At 41.1% G+C, this 20,532-nt stretch overlaps 1 protein-coding gene across 2 annotated transcripts in view; it reads right to left on the bottom strand.

Annotated features, from left to right (window-relative positions):
* Positions 1–20,532, bottom strand: part of PLB1 (phospholipase B1) — a 147,567-nt gene that overhangs the window by 123,045 nt on the left and 3,990 nt on the right. For both annotated transcript variants that reach the window (XM_032172592.2, XM_032172591.2), the window contains exons 2-4: positions 3,871–3,932; positions 2,213–2,279; positions 985–1,043 (exon numbers count right to left, since the gene is read on the bottom strand). In XM_032172592.2, coding sequence (XP_032028483.1) covers positions 985–1,043; positions 2,213–2,279; positions 3,871–3,932 — 188 coding nt within the window. The remainder of the gene's footprint in view (positions 1–984; positions 1,044–2,212; positions 2,280–3,870; positions 3,933–20,532) is intronic.

Raw genomic sequence — 20,532 nt, 5'->3', positions numbered from 1 at the left:
AGGCTGGTCCCAAACTCCTGACCTCAAGTGATCTGCCCACTTCAGCCTCCCAAAGTGATGGGATTACAGGCGTGAGCCACCACAGCTGGCCAATTTCACTTATATGAGGTACCTAGAGCTGCCAAAACAGAGAGGGAAAGTAGAATGGTAGTTGCCGGGGGCTGTGAGAAGAGGAGAATGAGATGTTATTTCAAGGGTAGAAATGAAAAAGTTCTGGAGATCAGTTGCACAATAACGTGAATATATTTAACACTAGCGAACTATACACTTACGGATGGTAAATTTTGTGTTCTATGTATTTACCACAATTGCAAATGAAATTTAAAAAGTTATTTATAAAGATCGGTGTATTTTTAAAAATTTACAAAGCAGGTAAGAAAATTTATCTTAAAAAATTTAAAAGATTACTTTAAAAATTCTGTGTGATCTTTGATTTAATGTATTAATGGATTTAATTTATTAATAGGAAACTCCAAAAGTTTCCTCACCTTGATGTAAAGAGAGGCATTCATTTGATTTGAAAAAAAAAAATAAAAAGATTCAGCTGGGCGCAGTGGCTCACACCTATAATCCCACCACTTTGGGAGGCCAAGGCAGGCAGATACCTGAGGTCAGGAGTTTGAGACCAGCCTGACCAACATGGGGAAACCCCGTCTCTACTAAAAATACAAAATTAGCTAGGCATGGTGGCGCATGCCTGTAATCCCAGCTACTTGGGAGGCTGAGGCAGGAGAATCACTTGAACCCGGGAGACGGAGGTTGCGGTCAGCCAAGGTTGCGCCATTACACTCCAGCCTGGGCGACAGAGTGAGACTGTCTCAAAAAAAAAAATGAATAAATAATAAAATAAAATAAAAAGATTCAACCTCCCGGATTTATCTAGTTCATATGATGTTCTCTCCCAAAATGAAAGGTTCTGCCCAGTTACCAGGAGCCCATTCAGAGGATCATCAGTACCTGCCCCAAGCTACTTCAAATACTCACAATTTCCAGATTGCCAATGGCTGCCACAAATTTAATATCAGAAGGCTTCAGAGAGTGAACTGTGGAGACAAGAACCCATATAGGAAGGTCAGATCTACATTCCCATGATGTCGGCCAAGGATACCGTATGGGAGAGGAGACTCACATTCCCCAGCCCCTAGACAGCTGCAGAGGTCCAGTCTGTTGGCCATGCAAGTGGAATGCCAAAGACCAGGCAGTGCCTGGGAACCCTAGGAATCCTGCCAGAAAGACACTCACTCCCCTCTGGGAGCCACACTGTTAACTGGACTTGAGTTGTCCAAACAGGTGACCCATGGAAGGTCACTCATGGCCCTCATTTTCCCCTCACCTGAACCCCATTCTGCCTCTCACTTCCTTCTGTCCCATAGCCCTGCATTTCTGGGCCTCCATGAACAAGAGGGCGATACATTAAGATTAAAACCACCTGGTTACCAAAAGGATCACTTTAGCTTGAAGATTGCCAGAGAATAGCATTCGAAGTCTGTGAACACATATCCACACCAGATGCAAGCTGTATGCAAATGCCACGCAAGGAAGTCTCCTGGACCCACTTGAGTCACTGGCATTTTTAGCAATGAAGTCTCCCTAGAAATCACTGATCATACTCGCTGGTCATGTTACGGATCATTTACATGTAAGCCACCTAAAGAAGACATTTCCTTAAAAGTGCATCAATTTCTTTTTCAACCTAAAGTCCTTATATAACAGTAAGAATAGCATGCTTAACTGGAAACCCCAGTCAAGGCAGAATAGTACCAACATAAATCTATTAAATATGGTCTGGTCTGTAATGCAGCCTCTCAATATGATAAAGTCAGGGAAGAAGGCCCACTCAAGAGAATTCATAGCATCTGGGTCATTAGACAAACCCAGCCCATTGCGGGGGGGAAAAGGTCCAGAGCTGCCATTGTGCTACATTACAAGAATAGGGAAGCCACATGAGTGGCCAAGCTCTAACTCACAGTTCCCACAACACCATCCCCACCCACAGGAAGGCAAGATCCTGGAGATTACCCTCATCCAAGCACGCCACTGTGGAATTACGACAGATGACTGGGAAATCATCTGTCACACTGAGGGATTGAGGATAAGGAAGAGAAGGACTTGAAGGGCCAACAGGTCCAAGAAGAATAGGGTTAGAGCCTCTGCTGGCCACTTCAGAAAGAAGACGCCAGGCTTTTCCTGCTCATGGGCAAGGGTCACATACCTGATTTAGAAGGCATATGCACTCCTAATTTATTTGGGTTGCATGGGAATGGAGAATTCTTCAGGGTCTGCAATTGAAAATAAACATCAGAAACATCAACTGCCTGGTATAGAAATATTGCAGGTCCTGAAAACTTGGTGTATAAATGATCATGTACTCATTCTATCTAGGTTCAAAATCTAGAAACAATTGCCCATAGTCATTTTCTCCTAACCCCATACCCAGTTCATCTGGTAAAAGGGGACATAAGTCTATTGACAATGACCTTAACAGGTGGCAAGAATGCCTCAGAACAGTGGAGTAGAGAAGGAAGAAAGATGATGAAGAAGAATGAGAAACTTCTAGAAATCGGGCTGGGCACAGTGGCTCATGCCTATAATCCCAACACTTTGGCAGGCTGAGGTAGGAGGATCACTTGAGATCAGGAGTTTGAGACCAGCCTAGCTAACATGGCGAAATCTTGTCTCTACTAAAAATACAAAATACAAAAATACAAAAATTAGTGGTGGCATGTGCCTGTAATCCCAGTTACTTGGGAGGCTGAGGCACGAGAATCACTTGAACCCAGGAGGCAAAGGTTGCCGTGAGCTGAGATCATGCCACTGCCCTCCAACCCGGGCAACAAACAGAGCAAGACTGTCTCAAAAAAAAAAAAAGAGAGAGAAAGTTCTAGAAATGGATGATGGTGATGGTTGCACAGTAATGTAAAGTACTTAATGCTACTGAATTGTGCACTCAAACATGGTCAAAATGATAACTTTTGTGTATATTTTACCAGTGAAAAGAATTAAGACTCAGGAAAAGAAGTAATTAAGACTCAAGATACCTTGACTAAAACAAGAAAAAATAATCAATCCCATGCTATATTTATTTTATATTCCATGCTATATTTACCTACTTTCCATCTTTTAATTTGATAACTTATACAAAATTAAGTATATGAGGCATTATGTTTATTTGTTGCCAAAAAACTGGGTACACCTGAAACTGGGAGACTCTCATATCCCTACCAGAGTGTCCTGAGCCTGGAGGAAGGACTTGATGACCAGTGCTCAGGTCCTCAAGACCACTTGGACCTCCTCAGCTGCTGGTACTGAGTCCGGGGCAGCTTCTGCTTTTGTGAATACCATGGAAGGCTCTGGGAAGGGAGAGTGTGTCTTTTCCCCAAAAAATTGAGAGTGGAAGGGGGGAAATACTCCAATAGGGAAAAACATGCAGTAAATGAGGTGATTGAGGACATCTCACATCACAAGAAGACACAGTTTCTCTTGAAGTACTGATTACAGTAAGAAACCACAGCACTTACTCTCAGCTCTTATCTTATGGATGTTCTGGGAAGACCTCACCCAGATTCCTTCAGATAACTCCCAACATCTGCTTCAAGGTTCACGGAGATAACAAGCCCATTTATAACTCCTTCTGGACACTTCTGGGAACCGCCCATTCAGTCTGCAGGGATGATGAGCTCCAAATTCCAGGACACGCACTCTGCTGGACAGCCCGGCTGTCCATGGGGGAAGCGGTTCATCCAGCCCATTCCCTCAAGGCCTCAGGAAGGGGCCTGTCCACTTGCACCAAAACTTGGGTTTACCCACTACAAGGAAAATCCTCCCTCTCCCCTCCAAACACACGCACATTCCACCAGGCAAAGGCCTTACCTCTGGCCATAGCTGCCCTTCCAATGTATTCTTTCTAGGAGAGGTATGGATCTGAGGGGTCCCTGAAAGAAAGCAGAAATAGTACAAGTTATTTAGCTGGAATTAACTCCCACCCAAACTTGTAGCTTTCATGCCCTTCCTCCCAGCCATATCTATGTGCCCAGCTCAGTAATGTCCGTTGTGTTAGGGAAGCCCAGATTCTATTCGTCCAGCTATCCGCTCCATTGTGTGGGACACCGTGCTTCCATTAACACAACCCATTAGGGCAGAATCCCCAGGTTAAAAAGCAAAAGTGTTATCTGGGAGGGGTCAGCAATAACATTATATCATGCACAAGCACATTATCACAGATTGCTTTTTGGGCTCCTTGGCAAAGGGCAGAACCCACAAAGAAGGTAATGTCAGACAAACAGTTATTGTTGTTGTAGATCTAAGACAAAGCAGGGAAGGCAAAGGACATTATAAAATAGTTTGAAGGGTAATGTGATCTTAGAAGAAGAGCTAATCACAGGATTCCTAGCAGCCCATGACTGTACTAAGTACTTGGACAGAGGCTGTATCGAGGGGTCTTGCTGAGCATGAGGAATAAGGGGAAGAAAATGCAGGTAAGGAGATGGCAAAGACACTGTCCTTGTCCCAGCTTACTTTTGGTCAGTCTTTAAAAACATTTATTATTTTTTACTTTTTAGAAGTATAATTGACTTACAATAAATTCATTTTAAGTGTACACGTAGATAAGTTTTTCCATGTTTTTTAACTACACAAATTATAGTATTTTTAAATTAACAGCACCCTAAATTTAAAAAGCGGAAAAAAACACCCACAGTGCTATTCCTCTTACAATCAAAAGTGATTTCGTTTGTTCATTTTTTCATGACCATAATCAGGCACATGTTTCATTCAGTTATAATCTGTGTGCATGCAAATTTGTATCCTGCAAACTTCCTTTGACGTATCATGAGCATTTTAAATGTCGTTACATAATTTTGATGCTTATTTCAATAGCTACATGATACATTAATGATACTGAGATTTAATCAGAGGTCAGGGTACCTTACTTCCTCTGACTTCTCCCCACCCAATGCCTGCCCAGGGTACATCCTCCTTATTAGGGCATGCGATACAAGAACCCCCAAACAACATTAGCAATGCCAAAAGGAAGCCTGACTTGGGTGAGAGGGCTTGATTTCTTTTCCACCACAGCCTTCTTTTGCAGCTTTACTTTTTGACCCTGAAAATAATTTATCTAGAGTTTCATGAGGAACAACAGTATATTTCCATTTTATGCCCACTGTGAGATCAGGCACTGATTTCCACATTAGAGCTTGCACAAGGAATGATGACTGGAATCCGCCTCCAGATCACAGCGATTCCTTTGAAATTCCCAGAAGCAAGCTTTCTGGGCAGAAAGGGCCACATGATGGGAAGGCATAGAGGTGTGGACAAGCACAAAGTGTTGGAAAAGGCTGGCATAGGGGTTTGTAACTGGAGGCCAGGGAAGTGGTGGGCAGGGGGGATGAGGCTGCACAGACAGATGGTAGCTGGGCTGGGGAGCCACAAATGCCAGGCTAGTCCATGAGCAACAGGGAGCTGTGACCAGTCTCTGAAGAGATGATTTTAAGGTGATCATCACTCCAGGGGGAGTGGAATAGAGGAGTTAGCAGGGCAGAGACTTGAGACTATTTTGGTAATATTCTTTCTAAGCCAGGATAAAAATGTAAATGGTAGCCAACACAAATACAGCTTCTATGTGCCAGGCATTGTTCCAAGCACTTATGTGAACTAATTCATTTAATCCTCATGACAACTTTATGAGATAAATATCATCATCCCCACTTTACAGACAGAAAACTGAGGCCCCAAAAGGTTAAATGGCCTTTTAAAGGTGGCAAGGCATGGTGGCTCATGCCTGTAATCCCAGCACTTTGGGAAGTGGAGATGGAATGATTGCTTGATCTCAGGAATTTGAGACCAGCCTGGGCAACATAATGAGAACCCATCTCTAAAAAAACAAAAAAATAAAATTAGAAAAAGATGACATTGCTAGCAAATGGTGATAGTGGGGTTTGAAAACAGGCAGTCTGGCTCATCTGACTCCATGAGCCATGCTTGTAACCAAGAAGCTAAGTGTAAGCCACATGCCCAAGGTCTAGACCAGGGCCGGCAGACTTTTTCTGTATAGGGCCAGATAGTCAATATTTTAGATTTTACTCACCATATGGTCTCTGTTGAAAGTACTCAACTCTGCTGCTGTAGTATGAAAGCAGCCACGGACAATATGTAAACAAATTAAATTTATTTATAGTGACTGAAGTTTGAATTCCATATAATTTTCATGCATCACGAAATATTCTTTTTATTTTTTGGAACCATTAAAAACTGTAGAAACCTTTGTGGATATCAAGAAACTGATTCTAAAATTTATATTAAGAGGCAAACGACCTAGAAGAGCCAACACAATATTGAAGAAGAACAAAGTTAGAAGACTGACACTATCTGACTCCAGGATTGAAGATAAAGCTACTGTGATCAAGACAGTGTGACTGGCAAAAGAATAAACAACTAGATCAATGAGACAGAATACAGAGCCCAGAAATAAACCCACATAAATCAAGTCAACAGATCTTTGACTAAGGAGCAAAGGCAATACTACAGAGAAGAGACAGTCTGTTCAACAAATGGTGCTGGAACAACAATTTTTTAATTAAAAGAAAATCACTCCTCAAAAGATTTTGGACCCCTTCTTTAAATAGTAGCATTCTAAAACAAATTTTATGACAGCTAATATACTCAGCACTCTAGTATAAAGTTTTAAAAAATGAATTAAATTAGCAGAAGATCTAACCCAGTGCCTGTACAAAGTATATGTTGAAATACGTTAATTATGATGAAAGATGCCCTCATTTGATTATCAAAACAATCCAGGGAAATAGATGGCATTATTAGTATAATTTTACAGCAGTAAGAGTTTTAAATGTTGTTTAGAGGGTTGGGGCTGGGTCCAGAGTTTACTGCTGACTCCGGAATTCAAAGGTTTTAATGGGGCTCAAAAGAGGATGTTTCTGAAGACAACAGGTGGAGGCCCACATCTTTTCCTAAAACTGTAATGGAATCTTCTAGGTCTTTTATTTTTTTCTGCTGCACTCCCGCATTCTGTTAGGCACTCCCACACTCTCTGTGTGGTGTGTGTGTGTGTGCCTGCGTGCATGTGAGTGTCTGTTCAAAATTATAAAAGTAGCAAGAATTTGAGAAGTCAGGACCCCAAAGAGAAAATAAGTACAGAGACTGGGCTCAGCATTTGATACCAGTTATATCCTTGAAGCATTTGTCAAATCATGAGTGACAGAAATCAGAAGCCGAGAGGCTAAGATACTGCGCAGAGCTTCAGGCAGTTTAATGGAACTGGGGAAAACACTGAGTTCGGCACCCATTGAGAAGGAGGGACCCTGATGAATATCCCAGGCTGTCAAGTGGGACTTAAAACAGACTTTTGGAGTAGGGATAAACTAGAAATGGGCTGATCTGTAAAAAGTCTAAAGACCAGACTTGAATAAGTTTGATTCCTGATTAGATAAAAGTGATCTGTTCCTCCCTAACTGCCTGCCAAAAGCAAAAGGAAAACTTTTATGGATGAAAATACTACCAGCCAGAGCATGAAAATTATCTAATTTTTTATATACAATGCCTGGCTTTCCACTAAAAAATTACCAGGAGACAACATTAAATAAATCAAAGCCAAGAGAAAATTTAAAAACACAACAGACAACAGATTAGTGAAAAGCAGTGGACTAATATGGAAATAAATGAAGGAAATCCATAATCTTTCCAGCTCAATGTTTTATACCCAGTTACAGCAAGAGGTGGTCCAATCAGAAATTTAATGGGGCAATCTAAGAAATAAGAAGTACTGAGATACGCTCCTCACATATCCCTGAGTAACTGGAAATTGATGTATGTTCCAGAAAGACTGAAAGAGCCACATGTAAATCTAAAACCAAGAGAGACTTAAGAATTGACTACAATTTTGTGCTCATTCTCTAAGCTGCACACACAGCAAGCAACAGAACCTTATGGTCTCAAGGTGTTTGATCACAACCTCTGTCCAAATCATTGACTGACCACTAAACCATGCAGACTCAAGGGTGACTCCTAGGATGCCAGGCAAAAAAAAAAAAAAAAAAAAAAAGAAAAAGAGAGAGAGAAAGAAAAAAGAAAGAAAAAAAAACTGAGCAAAGACATCAGTGGTTAGCTGCACACAATTAGAGAGACAGATTTCACGTTTAGGTCCAGGCAAGTTATTAAAAAACAAATTGATGACCCTCAGAAAAATAAAACAGAATCCAGAACTGCTATGTTTGATCAAACATGTCTAGTCTTCAAACAAAAGTTACCAGGCATGTGCCTTGGCATTGAAACACCAGCCCCAGATGAAGAAAAAAAGCAATCAATGGAAACTAAGTTGACACAGATGTTGGATTTCACAGGCAAAGTCTTATTAAATAAAGCAGCTATTATATGTATTTGAAGAATTAAAGCCATGAAGACAATGACAACAAATAGAAGTGATATAAAATGGAAATTCTGGAGCTGAGAAGTACACTAAATGAAATGAAAGATTCACTAGGTGGGCTCAGTAGCAAGCTTGAGATGACAGTATAAAAGATCAGTAAACTTTAAGATAGTAAGTATATTTCTAAAAAATACAGAGGAAAAAAGATTGAAGAAAAACAGAACCCCAGAGATCTGTGGACATTGTCAAACATAAAAACATACATGTAATATGAGCCCCAGAAGAAGAAGAAAGAGAGAGATGGGTGGGGGGGGGGGGTGCGGCAGGAAATGATTTAAAGATAAAATGGCTAGGCTGAGATAGGTGGATCACCTGAGGTAAGGAGTTCGAGACCAGCCTGGCCAACATGGTGAAACCTCATCTCTACTAAAAAAAAAAAAAACTAAAAAGGTTAGCCAGGCATGCTGGTGGGTGCCTGTAATCCCAGCTGGGCTGAAGCAGGAGAATTACTTGAACCCAGGAGGCAGAGATTGCAGTGAGCCAAGATCACAGCATTGCACTCCAGCCTGAGAAACAGAGCAAAACTCCATTTCAAAAAAAAAAAAAAAAGAGATAAAATGGCTGAAAACTTCCCAAACCTCCCACATTTGATAAAAAATATTAAACCACAGATTCAACAAGCTGAAAGAACATTAAGTAGGATAAGCACAGAGAATCTTACTTAAACACATGAACTATAACCGTCTACGTATCTAGGTGTAGTTCTAAAACCAAAGAAAAAATTTTGAAAGCAGTAAAACTCCTCAAGTACAGGAGACCAATATTAAGATCAGACTGACTTCTCATCAGAAACAATGGAAGCCAGAAGGCAGTGGAAAAAGAAAATGATCCCAGTTGGGACGTTGGTGATGTAAAAAGGAATGAAGTACAGAAAGAATATGTAGGTAAACCTAAAATAATATTTACTGTACAAACTGGAGACCAGCAAACTATGGCCCATAAGTCAAATCTGCCCACAGCCTATTTTTATATGTCCCTCTAGATAAGAATCATTCTTAAAATTTAAAAAAAAAAAAACACAAAGAATGTGATAGAAAAATATATGTGACTCACCAAATCTCAAATATTTACAACCTTTTCAGAAAAAGTTTGCCAACCCTAATATAAATAAAAATAATATATTTTGGAGTTTAAAAGACATGAAATAAATTGCTTTGTGGGCAGATTTGGATGGAATAAATGGAGTTAAACTGTTACAAGATTTTCCCCTTATCAAGTGGTAAAAGTACTGATTTATGTTAGACTTTAATAAGTCAAGGGTGCATGTTATCACTTTAAACACCAAAATAATGATAAAAATTATATAATCCACAAGCTAGTGTTGGGCAGGATGGGGTGGTGAAACCTAAACAATAAAAATACTTAATCCTAAAGGAGGCAAGGTATCAGGGGAAGGCCAGGCACAGTGGCTTATGCTTGTAATCTCAACGCCATTTGGGAGACTGAGGTGGAAGGATTACTTCAGCCCAGGAATTCAAGATCAGCCTAAGCAACATGGTGAAACCCTGTCTCTACAAAAAAAAAAACAAAAACAAAAACAGACACACACACACACACACACACACACACAATTATCTGAGTGTGGTGGTGCATGCCTATAGTCCCAGCTACTCAGGAGGATCACTTGAGCCCAGGAGTTTGAGGTTTCAGTGAGCCGTGATCACATCACTACACTCCAGCCTGGGTGATAAAGTGAGACTACATCTCAAAAAAAAAAAAACAAAAAAAGAGAGAAAAAGAAAAAAGAAAAAAAAATCAGGAGTAAAGAACACAAAACAGGTAGGGTGCATTGAAACAGATATTTTATTTAAACAGAAGCTGAGGATGGTGTATGAGAACTTCCTTCAGGATCTGATAGGTCAGATGCCAAGTGGGCTGGCCTTGTTCCATGTGGCTCTCAAACCAGGACTAGACCAGTGGAAGCAAGTTGCCCCTTGGCAGAATAGCTGGAGCTACCCAAACAAGAATGGGCTGCCAGGGCACTGGTCCAAGCAAAGAGTGGGGATCGTGAACATGTGGCACATACACCAGGCAGAGGTTAAGAGCTCGGAAATCCTTGGTCTGATAAGCCTTATTTTCCTCACCTATAAGGTGAGGTTGATAATACCTGCTCCATGGAGTTGCGTGAGGATTAAATGCATGTAAACATCCAGCACAGTGTCTGACTCATGGAAAGAACTCAGTAATTGTTAGTTATAATTTCAGCATCTGAGAGGTGGTTGGCATAGACCATCTTTTAGATCCTTTCAGCCTCAATATTCTGGGATTTCTTCACATAACTAAATGCTCAGGAGTTCATGTTTTTACCTTGATGATGTGAGTCATCCATGATAACTGCTCTGGGGTGTCACAATAAAGTGTTCCTGGGATCTAAATGTTAAGCGTCCAGATCTGAAGATTCAAAGGGAAACTTGGTGCCTCTCGGTTCTGGCCCCACTAACCCTTGGAGCGACATGGGCCCTCACTCTACTTCTCTGCTTTCACCAGGTACAGTGCCTGTTCCCACAGTACCCCGAGGCACTGTGGAAGAAATTATTGAAGCACTGTGGCATCATCAAACCCCAATCATGGAATCCCAAGGGAACTTTCCCCTTTTGAAAGGTTGTTTTGACATCAAGCCCATGGATATATGAAGGGCTTTGAGCTCTTTGAAAAATTCCCACCGGAGTCAGGGCAGTCAGGGGAAAAAAACAAGTACTTTTCCATCCTGATGGGAATGCAAGAGAAAAACACGTGCGTATGCTCTGAGAAACAGGTTTGGCCGAAATCAGTCATCCAAGTTGGACACAACTGTGACCACTGGGGTCTGGAACCAACAAAGCACCATGGAGACATCAGGCCTTGGCAAGGTAAAACCACATGTGCTTCTCCCTTAGGGGGGGTACCTTCTAAAGCAGTGACTCTCAGCCCATCACCTGCTACCTAGCTCCCAAATGCAGAGACTCAGATTTGACTGGCCTGGTGGGGCATGGGTATGCTGGGCACCAGAGTTTTTAAAAGCCCCTCCAGTAATGTTCACGTGCTTCCAAGGTTAAGAGCCTGACTCTACAAGGAAACCCAACGTGTGTTAGTCCAACAGCTGGCCACATATGGGTGGGGTGATTTCAAAAGCAAAATTAAAGCAGGGCATGCTCTCTTACTTTATAGATTTCCTTGATGTTTGTATACTTATGATGTGTCTGGAGTGCAATTTTCTGGCCCCTGTCCCTTCCTTGAGGGAATACAGCCATTTCATAACCTTGATTAAGCATCTAATCTATCTGAACATTGACTTCCTCATCTATAAAATGCGAATAGGACTAGCTTCCCTGTCTTCTTCATGAGGTTGTTATGAGGATCAAAGAACTAGAAAGGGTTGTGTGAGAGAGGGCCATACACAGGGGAGAGGTGATTTGTCTCCCTGGATGAAAGGAAGAAGCATCTCCTAGGCATCAGGGAGGACTTTCAAGGCCAACTCATGTGGCACTGAGGTCACTCTTGAAAAGTTGTAATGCTCTCACTGTGACATTAGGGGCAGGGTTTATGACCCTTTTGGCATTTTTACAGGCTCAGAGGGCCATAAGTGCACGCAGACCACACCAGCAAGGGTGTGGACAATATTGCTCTCCACTAAGCACTGAGCTGTGCTGGTGAGCTTGGAAGGGGAGGGCCTAAGTCTGCCAGTGTCATCCCTTGATTGGTTTTGAATGATAAGCAGGTCCTGTGGGTGACTATGTGCTGCACTGCACAAGGTGACTGTAAGCTGTCACCCTATGTGACCTATAGAGACTGTAGGATGCTGCATGGACCTGTGAGCAGGTGCTGCATGTGACTAGCTGTGGGTGCTGAGTCAGAAAACCATGAGTCATGCCTGGCTGACTGCTCCATTAAAATTCCAGGTGCTCTAAGGCGTATAGGATGTTAGCACAGCGTCCTGTCAGTGTGGTACTTGGCCAGTCACATGCTGCCACCAGTGGAAGGTGAGAATGAGGACCAGAGAACCCTTCTGAGGTAGCTGAGTTGACCTCTGAATGTATGTCTCACAATTCTAGAGTAGATGAAGTGAGCAGACCTTCAAGATCATCTTGTTTACTAGATCCAGAGAGGCTAGCAAATTTGCCAAAGGCTATTCAGCAAGGTACTAACAGAGCCATGTGTAGAACTGGATTCTCCTTAACCTAGTCAAGTATGCTTTCCCTGAGACCAAAGTCTTTTTGAAAGAAGGTTATGGAAAGACTTGTTATATGTGTTGTCTTCTATCTCGAATTTTCAGAAGAAATCTATTGTTTTGCCCTGTCTGTAGATCAGTATTTCCAGCTGTCCTTATTACCATTAGTCACTCTAGATTTACCATCAGGAATGCTGGCCAAAGAATGATTTAGGATAAACAATGTCACAACTTTTGGGAAGACACAACCTCTAGTCTGATTACAAAAAACATTCGAGATGGCTTGAAAAGTCTCAAACCATAATTACTCTGTCCTGTACTGATGGTCCCAGAGAGACCTCACCACCAATTACAGACCTCATTCCAGGCAGAGACCAGTGCACCCTCCTGTCTCCATCCCTTGATGTCCACAGATATCCAATATCATACACCCTGTGCCCCAAGGGAGGAAAGCAGTCCCAAAAGGAAATTACATATTCAAAGTTTACTTGTAGTTTTGCCCTTGGCCTCAGACGAGGGGATGCCTTACTTTTGCATTACATTTTCTTCAACTTCCTCATGGGATTGCTATGGTTTCGATGTGTCCCCCAAAGTTCATATGTTGAAAACTTGATCCCCAATGTAGCAGTGGTAGGAGGTGTGACCTATAACAGGTGACTAGGATCTGCCCTCACAGATGGATTAATGTCATTATTGTGGGAGTGGATTTGTTATAAAAGGATGAGTTTGGCCCCTTTTGTCTCTCTCGTACCCTCATTTGCCCTTTTGCCTTCTGCCATGGGATGGCACAGCAAGAAGGCCCTCACCAGATGCCAGCCCCTCAATCTTGGACTTCCCAGCCTCCAGAACCATGAGACTATAAATTTCTGTTCATTATAAATGACCCAGTCTGTGGTATTATAGCAGCACACTACAGACTAAGACAGGGACAGCTGAGGCCAACCCAGAGCCAGGAAGGAGCAACCTGTAGAAGACAGTCCCATGGTGAAGATAAACAAGCAGACCTTGACGATGGCAGGTTCCAGAGCCCTGACTCCTCCTATACTAATATCTTCCACAATCAGCAGCAGCTCTAGCTTCACCTTAGCCACTATTGGCCAGAACTTTAAATGGGACCAGGTATTCCTCAAAGCTGGATGGTGGCAGGTGTGTTGATCAGTGAGCCCCAACAGGAAGGGAGTCTCAAGAAGGAAGACCATCAGGAAGGTCTCCTCCAACAGACAACTGGGAAGTTGTGGTGTGAAGGAAGGGAGGCTTAGGACTCCTCATTCTCAGAGATGCAATAATGCAAGAGGAAATGGTGGCCTAAGGCATGAAGAAAAGCACTTACCCTTCCCAGAGCCCAGCCGAATACCTGCTGGGCCCCTTCCTATGATCCAGGGCTCTGTTCACCAAGGTGGTGCCTCTTTTGACTCATGACCTTTTATGTCTGGAGCTGGAGGACTTATCTTGCCCAAAATACCACTTGCATCATGCCACTCCCCTGCTAAAGAACTTTCTATAGTTCCCCATTTCCCACTACAGCAAATTAAAATTCCAGGCTTGCTGCATGACCTTAGGCCGGTCACTCCACCAGTTTAGTTTTTGTTAATGTAAAATAAAAGATTTGGATTCAATCATTTTAGAAGTCTCTTTAAGCTAAAAGGCACTCTGAGAAATCTCCACTCTCCTTGCACTGGGGTTTAATTGTCCTACCTTAACTCCTCATTTTGCCCCACACCAACCCCACACTCCAGTTCAGCCAGCCTGCTCCTGTTCCTCAAACCCATCATTGCCATGCCCTCCCCTTGCCTGCCCTCTCTGCTCCTTGGTGTTTATCTCAGTCCCACTCACCCTTCAGTGAGCAATTCAGCTTCACCTCCCACATGAGATTCCTCCAGCCCACATTCATCTCTCAGCTCTCTGAATCCTGTTGCTTTTATTACAGCTGCTTGCACCTATTTTGGTGCTTAATTCTTCTCCAGTGATTTTATGCGGATCCTTTCTCTCTCCCCAGAGGGTTCCTTAATATCTGATTTAGTAACTACCAGCCAGGCACAGCCCAACTTGGGTTTTTAGAAGGGTACTCAGTTAATTGACAGTAACAAAAATGCAACTTGATGAAAATGATGATTGACAATAAAGTCCTAGAAATCTACAAGGCACAGATGACATCCCAGGAAAGTAGAACTTCTGAGCCTCTAGAGAAAACTCCATACCTGTGCTCAGTGTCCAAAGCAGACATTTGGAGACAAGTGTGTGAGTTGAAGTGAGGGGTGGGGATGGGGAGGGAGGCATTGGGATGTAGAGTCTAACACCAGAGATTCGGGGATGGCTATGCCACCAACTAGGTATGCGACCCAAGCAGGTTCTTCCTGATCTTGCATCAATAATTTGAAGGACTCGGGCCACCAAAAGTTCTCAAATATCCCTTTCTACTCTTATTTAGAAAGACTGTATTTCTAGAAGGCTTGGGAAAACTTCCTGCAGGAAGGGAAGGAAAGCCAACCTTCAGGAAGAACCCTGGGCTCTTGCAAAACAAATGTTACCCAGCTTGTTTTAGTAATGAAAAGGTATTCTTTTCTCACTCAATGAGTTCACCCAGCTCCCGCCGTTGGTTTTGCATTGACAGGCCTGTCATGGGTACGTTACCAAGGCAACAAGTTTTTCCTACAGGCATGACAATCTTCTGGGAACTTCTGACCCATTCGAGGAAAATAAAATTCTAGCAAAAATGGTATTTTATTAGATACAATGATTTCTTGCCAACTTGCTTTTGCCAGCTGCAGTTGAGTTAATGATATTTCAGTTCTATAAGCTAAAACATTCAAAGCAGGATTCTGTTTTCATATGTATTGCTTGTTGAGTCCACTTAAAAGTTTAAATAAAAGTCTAATTTTGGTTCTTCCCTCCAGCTCTATTATATTGTAAGGTAGTGAAAGGTGCTGGCCCTGGATCCAAGCTCAGGACTGACCTCAGCTTCCTGTACTAATTAGCTGGATGATTTTGGACAAGTTACCTAGCTTCTCAGTTTTCTCATCTGTAAAATGGGAAAAATAGCACAGGCCATCTTAAAGGAAGGCTGTTATACATGAACTGTGCTTATCATAGAGCCTGGTTTTTCTAGGGAGCCTCACACCATGAATTTAGTTTGAAGTGATCCTCAAATGATAACATCCCCAGTGCCCAATAGAATGAACACTTTTGTCTTCTCTGAAGACATTCACCTTCATCCTAGGCCTCAAAGAATCTCCTAAGTACATTTTCAAGGAGTCTGAGCAGCATGCAATAAAAGATAGCCACGTATAGTATATAAAGAAATTAGGTACATATGAGCAAGAATCGGCAGGAAAACAAAAGAAACAGATCACAAAGACTTTGGATACTAAAATCATCAAAATTGTAAAATTACAAAATGAATTTTTGTTGTTGTTGTTGTTGTTTGTTTGTGTTTTGAGACCGAGTCTCGCTCTGTTGCCCAGGCTGGAATGTAGTGGCCCAATCTCAGCTCACTGCAACCTCCACCTCCCAGGTTCAAGTAATTCTCCTGCCTCAACTTCCTGAGTACCGGGACTGCAGGCACACACCACCATACCCAGCTAATTTTTGTATTTTTAGTAGAGACGGGGTTTCACCATGTTGGCCAGGCTGGTCTTGAACTCCTGACCTCAAGTGATCTGCCTGCCTCAGCCTCCCAAAGTGCTGGGATAACAGACATGAGCCACTGCGCCTGGCCCTTAAAATGACTATGTTTTTTAAAATAAGACAAACTTGAAGTTTTTAGGGGAATCCAAAGTTATTTAATTACCAATTTGGTAAGAAACTAAATGTAAGTTAAATTTGAAAAATAAAATCACCAATTTTCAAAATCTTCAATGATCAGGTTTAACAGAAAATTAGACACAACTGAAGGAGACTGAATAAGCTAGAAGGTGTATCATAATAAATTACTTAGAATGCAGTATAGAAAGACAAGATGGTAAAGTTGGGAGAGAGGTTAAGAGACATGGTACATGGAGTGAGCAGGCCAAACATTGTGCTGGCATTCCAGAAGGAAAAGGCAGAAATAATCAAGTAGAGGCAACATTTCAAGAGATACTGGTTGAGAATTTTTCAAAACTGATGGAAGTAATCAAGCCACAGATTCAGGATGTGCTAAAAAGGCCAAGCAAGATAAATTTACATAAATAAATGAACTAGAAAACAAACATACAATATAGACGATGGTATATTTTTCCAAAGGTGGCCACAGCATTTCGTCTCATCCTGTATGCCCTTTTGCAATGTGACTTAGGCCATTCTTCCCATCAAGAGGCGGTGTCTATTTCCTTCACCTTGAATCTAAGCTACTACAGAAACTTGGGTTGACTCATAGAAGCAGCAGAAATAACTTTGGGTCCCAGATATTAGAAGGCTTTGTGGCTTCTATTTGTGCTCTTTTGGGACCTTGGGTCCCCATGTAAAGAAGTCCAGACTGCACATACAGAAACAAAGGCCAAGTAGGGGAACACGAAGACACCCAGGTCCCAGTACCAAGTCCCCAGACATCTCATTTGGGACCCACCAAGTCAATCCCAGATGATACTATGTGGAACAGGGATGAGATGTTTCTGCTGAAGTCTTCCCAAGCTGCAGGTTCACAGAACTGTGAGTAAATAAAATGGTTGCTACTGTAAGTCACTGAGATTTAGGATACTTTGCTATGCCTCAATAGAGAACGGTGACATAGAAGATCAATAAAAGCCACGCATGGTGGCTCATGCCTGTAATCCCAACACTTTGAGAGGCTGAGGTTGGAGGATAGCTTGAGCCTGGGAGTTCAAGACCAGCCTGGGCAAGATAGTGAGACTCCCTCCCTACAGATTTTTTTTTTTAAATTAACAGGTGTGGCAGTGTGCACCTGTGGTCCCAGCTACTTGGGAGCCTGAAGCGAGAGGAACTCTTGAGGCTCAGAGGTGGAGGCAGCAGTGAGCTGTGATCATACCACTGCACTCCAGCCTGGACAGCAGAGTGAGACCTTTCTCAAAAAATAAAAAAAAAATAAAAAATTGATTTGAAAAACATAATAAAGTGGATAAACCTCTGGTAAGATAAATCATAAATAATCAATACCAGAAACAAAAAGAAGGACATGACTACAGAAGCTACAGGTATTGAAGGGATAACAGAAAACCATACACAAATTTTATGCCAAACCACTTGCAAATTTACTCGAAATGGACACATTCCTAGAAAAAAAACTTTCCAAAGTGGACTTAAGAAAAAGAAAATATGACTAATTCTATAAGTGCTAAAGAAATTGAAGCGGTAGTCAGAAATCTACCAAAAAATAATATTCCAGGTCCAGATGGCTTCACTGGCAAGTTCTACCAAACATTAAAAGGAAAAAAAAATCCATTATTATTACAAACTATTCCAGAAAACAGAAAAATAGGAACACTCCCAAATTCATTTTATGAGACTGTAAAACATTGGTACCCAAATCCAGCAAGGGCAGAGAGAAAAAAGAAACTTATAACTCACTCTCATTCATGGGCATATAAGAAAAATAACCTGAAACAATTGTTAGCAAACTAAGCCTAGCAATATAAGGAAAAAGATATACCATGATCAACTTGATTTTATGCCAGCAATGGGTATACAATCCCAATGGATCATTCAGTATTAGCAAGTCTATTAATATAACTCAACGTAATAGATCTAAGAGTAAATAATCATATGATTATTTCTATACATGCTGAAAAGGCCTTTAACAAAATTTAATATGAATTTCTGATGAATTAAAACTCAAGGATGTAGAAATTTATGGTTATTTCCTTAATATGATCACACACATACACGTATGTTATGTATGTACGTATGATTCCCAAAGGCTATCATCTAACTGAATAGGAAAATATTCATTTCCCATTGCTTTTTGTAACCTCGAGACCACATGGTCCTGAAAAATATGAAAACGTAATCAAACTACATTGTAATAAGTCAAAATGTTTCTTACCTGTGACATTTGCAAAAATTCTAAGTCTTGACTGCATGCTTTATTGTCAATATAGCTTTATTGTCAAGCTATGAAAAAATAAGCAATTTCATATATATTGCTGGTAGGAATGCAAATTGGTACAATCCTTATGGAGGGAAATTTGGTAATACCTAACAAATCTATATGTGTGTTCACCCTCTGACCCAGAAATCCCAGTTCCAGGAATTTATCCTAAGCTAGATGTATAGCCTAGCATAAGCTGAACTTGAAAAAGATACATGCATGTGACTGTTCATGACAGTAGTATTTGTAATAGCAAAATATTGGAAACAACCTAATGGCCATGTTGGGAGGCTGGTGGAATATATGGTACATACCGGAATATTCTGCAGTTGGAAAAAAGTAAAGATCTCTGAACCGATATAGTACTATTTTCAGGACATATAATTAAGTAAAAAAATCAAAATGCAAAAAACATGTATAGTAGGTTATCTTGTGCAAGAATAAAGGAAAATAAGAATATATTTTCTCAAAAAGAAACAAAGGATATTAAACTAATAAAATTGGTTACCTACAGGAATGACAAATGGGATAGAAAGGGTAGGGGAAGGGGATGGGACCTCTCTGAGTACATCTTTTCATATAGTTTCGACTTTTGAACCATGTTAATGTTTTATATATTGAAAAAACTTAGTAAAAAGCAAGAACGGAAGAAACACAAACTTAAATGCAGACACACTTAACTGTATGCCAACTAGGTTATATAATTACACAAAGAGAACAAAAAAAAATTCAAGTGATTTTGAACACAATATTTTGATTATACACCCTGAGTGGGATATATTCTAAAGGACGGAAGAATGGCAAAGGAAGTTTGAACTTCATTTGTTGTTGGTGGTGTCGTCATAGCAATTCCAGTACTGTGTTGTATGTATTGTAGGGTTCAGTAAGTGAGTAAATTCACTGATGTGTCTGTAACCCACATTTGCACTGTGGGTGAAGGACAATACAAATATGGAACGAAAGGAGATGAAAAAATATAATTCTACCTAAATTAAAGATAACTTTATAAATTTATTGGGTGTTTTTAAAAAAGAAAACTACATTTATTAGTTTTGTCACTGAAAGGGCCTAGACAATAACACTTCAGCAGCAACAAGCATTCCTAGCACCTGGACCTGGGTTTCTAAATAACACTCCCCTATCAGTGGAAGCCTTGAAGAAACAGCTGATTCCAGGTTTGGGATAGAGGAAATACAAAGTTAGCTGGGAAAATCTTGTACCATGAAGTTTAAAAGTGCTTAAAAATTGATAGGGCCACACAAGTCACCTTGAAGAGGCTCTCACTGTAATAACTTGGGCATCAAAATGAAAAATAACAGGCCTGGATTACAACACACAGATTAATAAGAGTCCATAAGTGAATTTCTTTTCTTTTCTTTGCTTTTGAGACAGGGTCTCACTATATTGCCCAAGCTGGTCTCCAACTCCTGGGTTCAAGCTATCCTCCCTGCTTAGCCTCCCATATATGAATTTCATATGAAAAAGATAAGACAACAAGGAGTGGGGAGTTCAGTTAAATATTTTTTTAAGTAGGGGAAAAAAGGGAATCTCTTTTTTATGGAGGAAACCCAACTGACAATAGCAGAAGGAAGAAGGAATGATAGAAAAATTACCATCTTACAATCACCATGGTAAAAATTTAGGCAAGAAATATCAGTGGATGCTAAAAATCACTGGGAAAAAGGGTAATCACACAGCCTCACAGTATCTCCCTATGGATAATTTATAAACCACATGGGGAAGGTACCTTCACAAGGGAAAAAAGTCAGGCAGCCACCACCTTCACCAAATTATCAAATTTGGCATCACCAACTAGGGGATTCATGAACATCACTGTTTGTTGTTCATACACAAAAACCAGCTGAAGATGTTCATTGACACAAAAGAAACAAACAAAAAGCCAAGAGAACTATTCTTGATGAA

The sequence above is a fragment of the Hylobates moloch genome, unplaced genomic scaffold (genome assembly GCF_009828535.3).
Source record: "Hylobates moloch isolate HMO894 unplaced genomic scaffold, HMol_V3 SCAFFOLD_13, whole genome shotgun sequence".
NCBI classification, from domain to species: domain Eukaryota; kingdom Metazoa; phylum Chordata; class Mammalia; order Primates; family Hylobatidae; genus Hylobates; species Hylobates moloch.
This window is presented reverse-complemented; position numbering and strand designations above follow the sequence as displayed.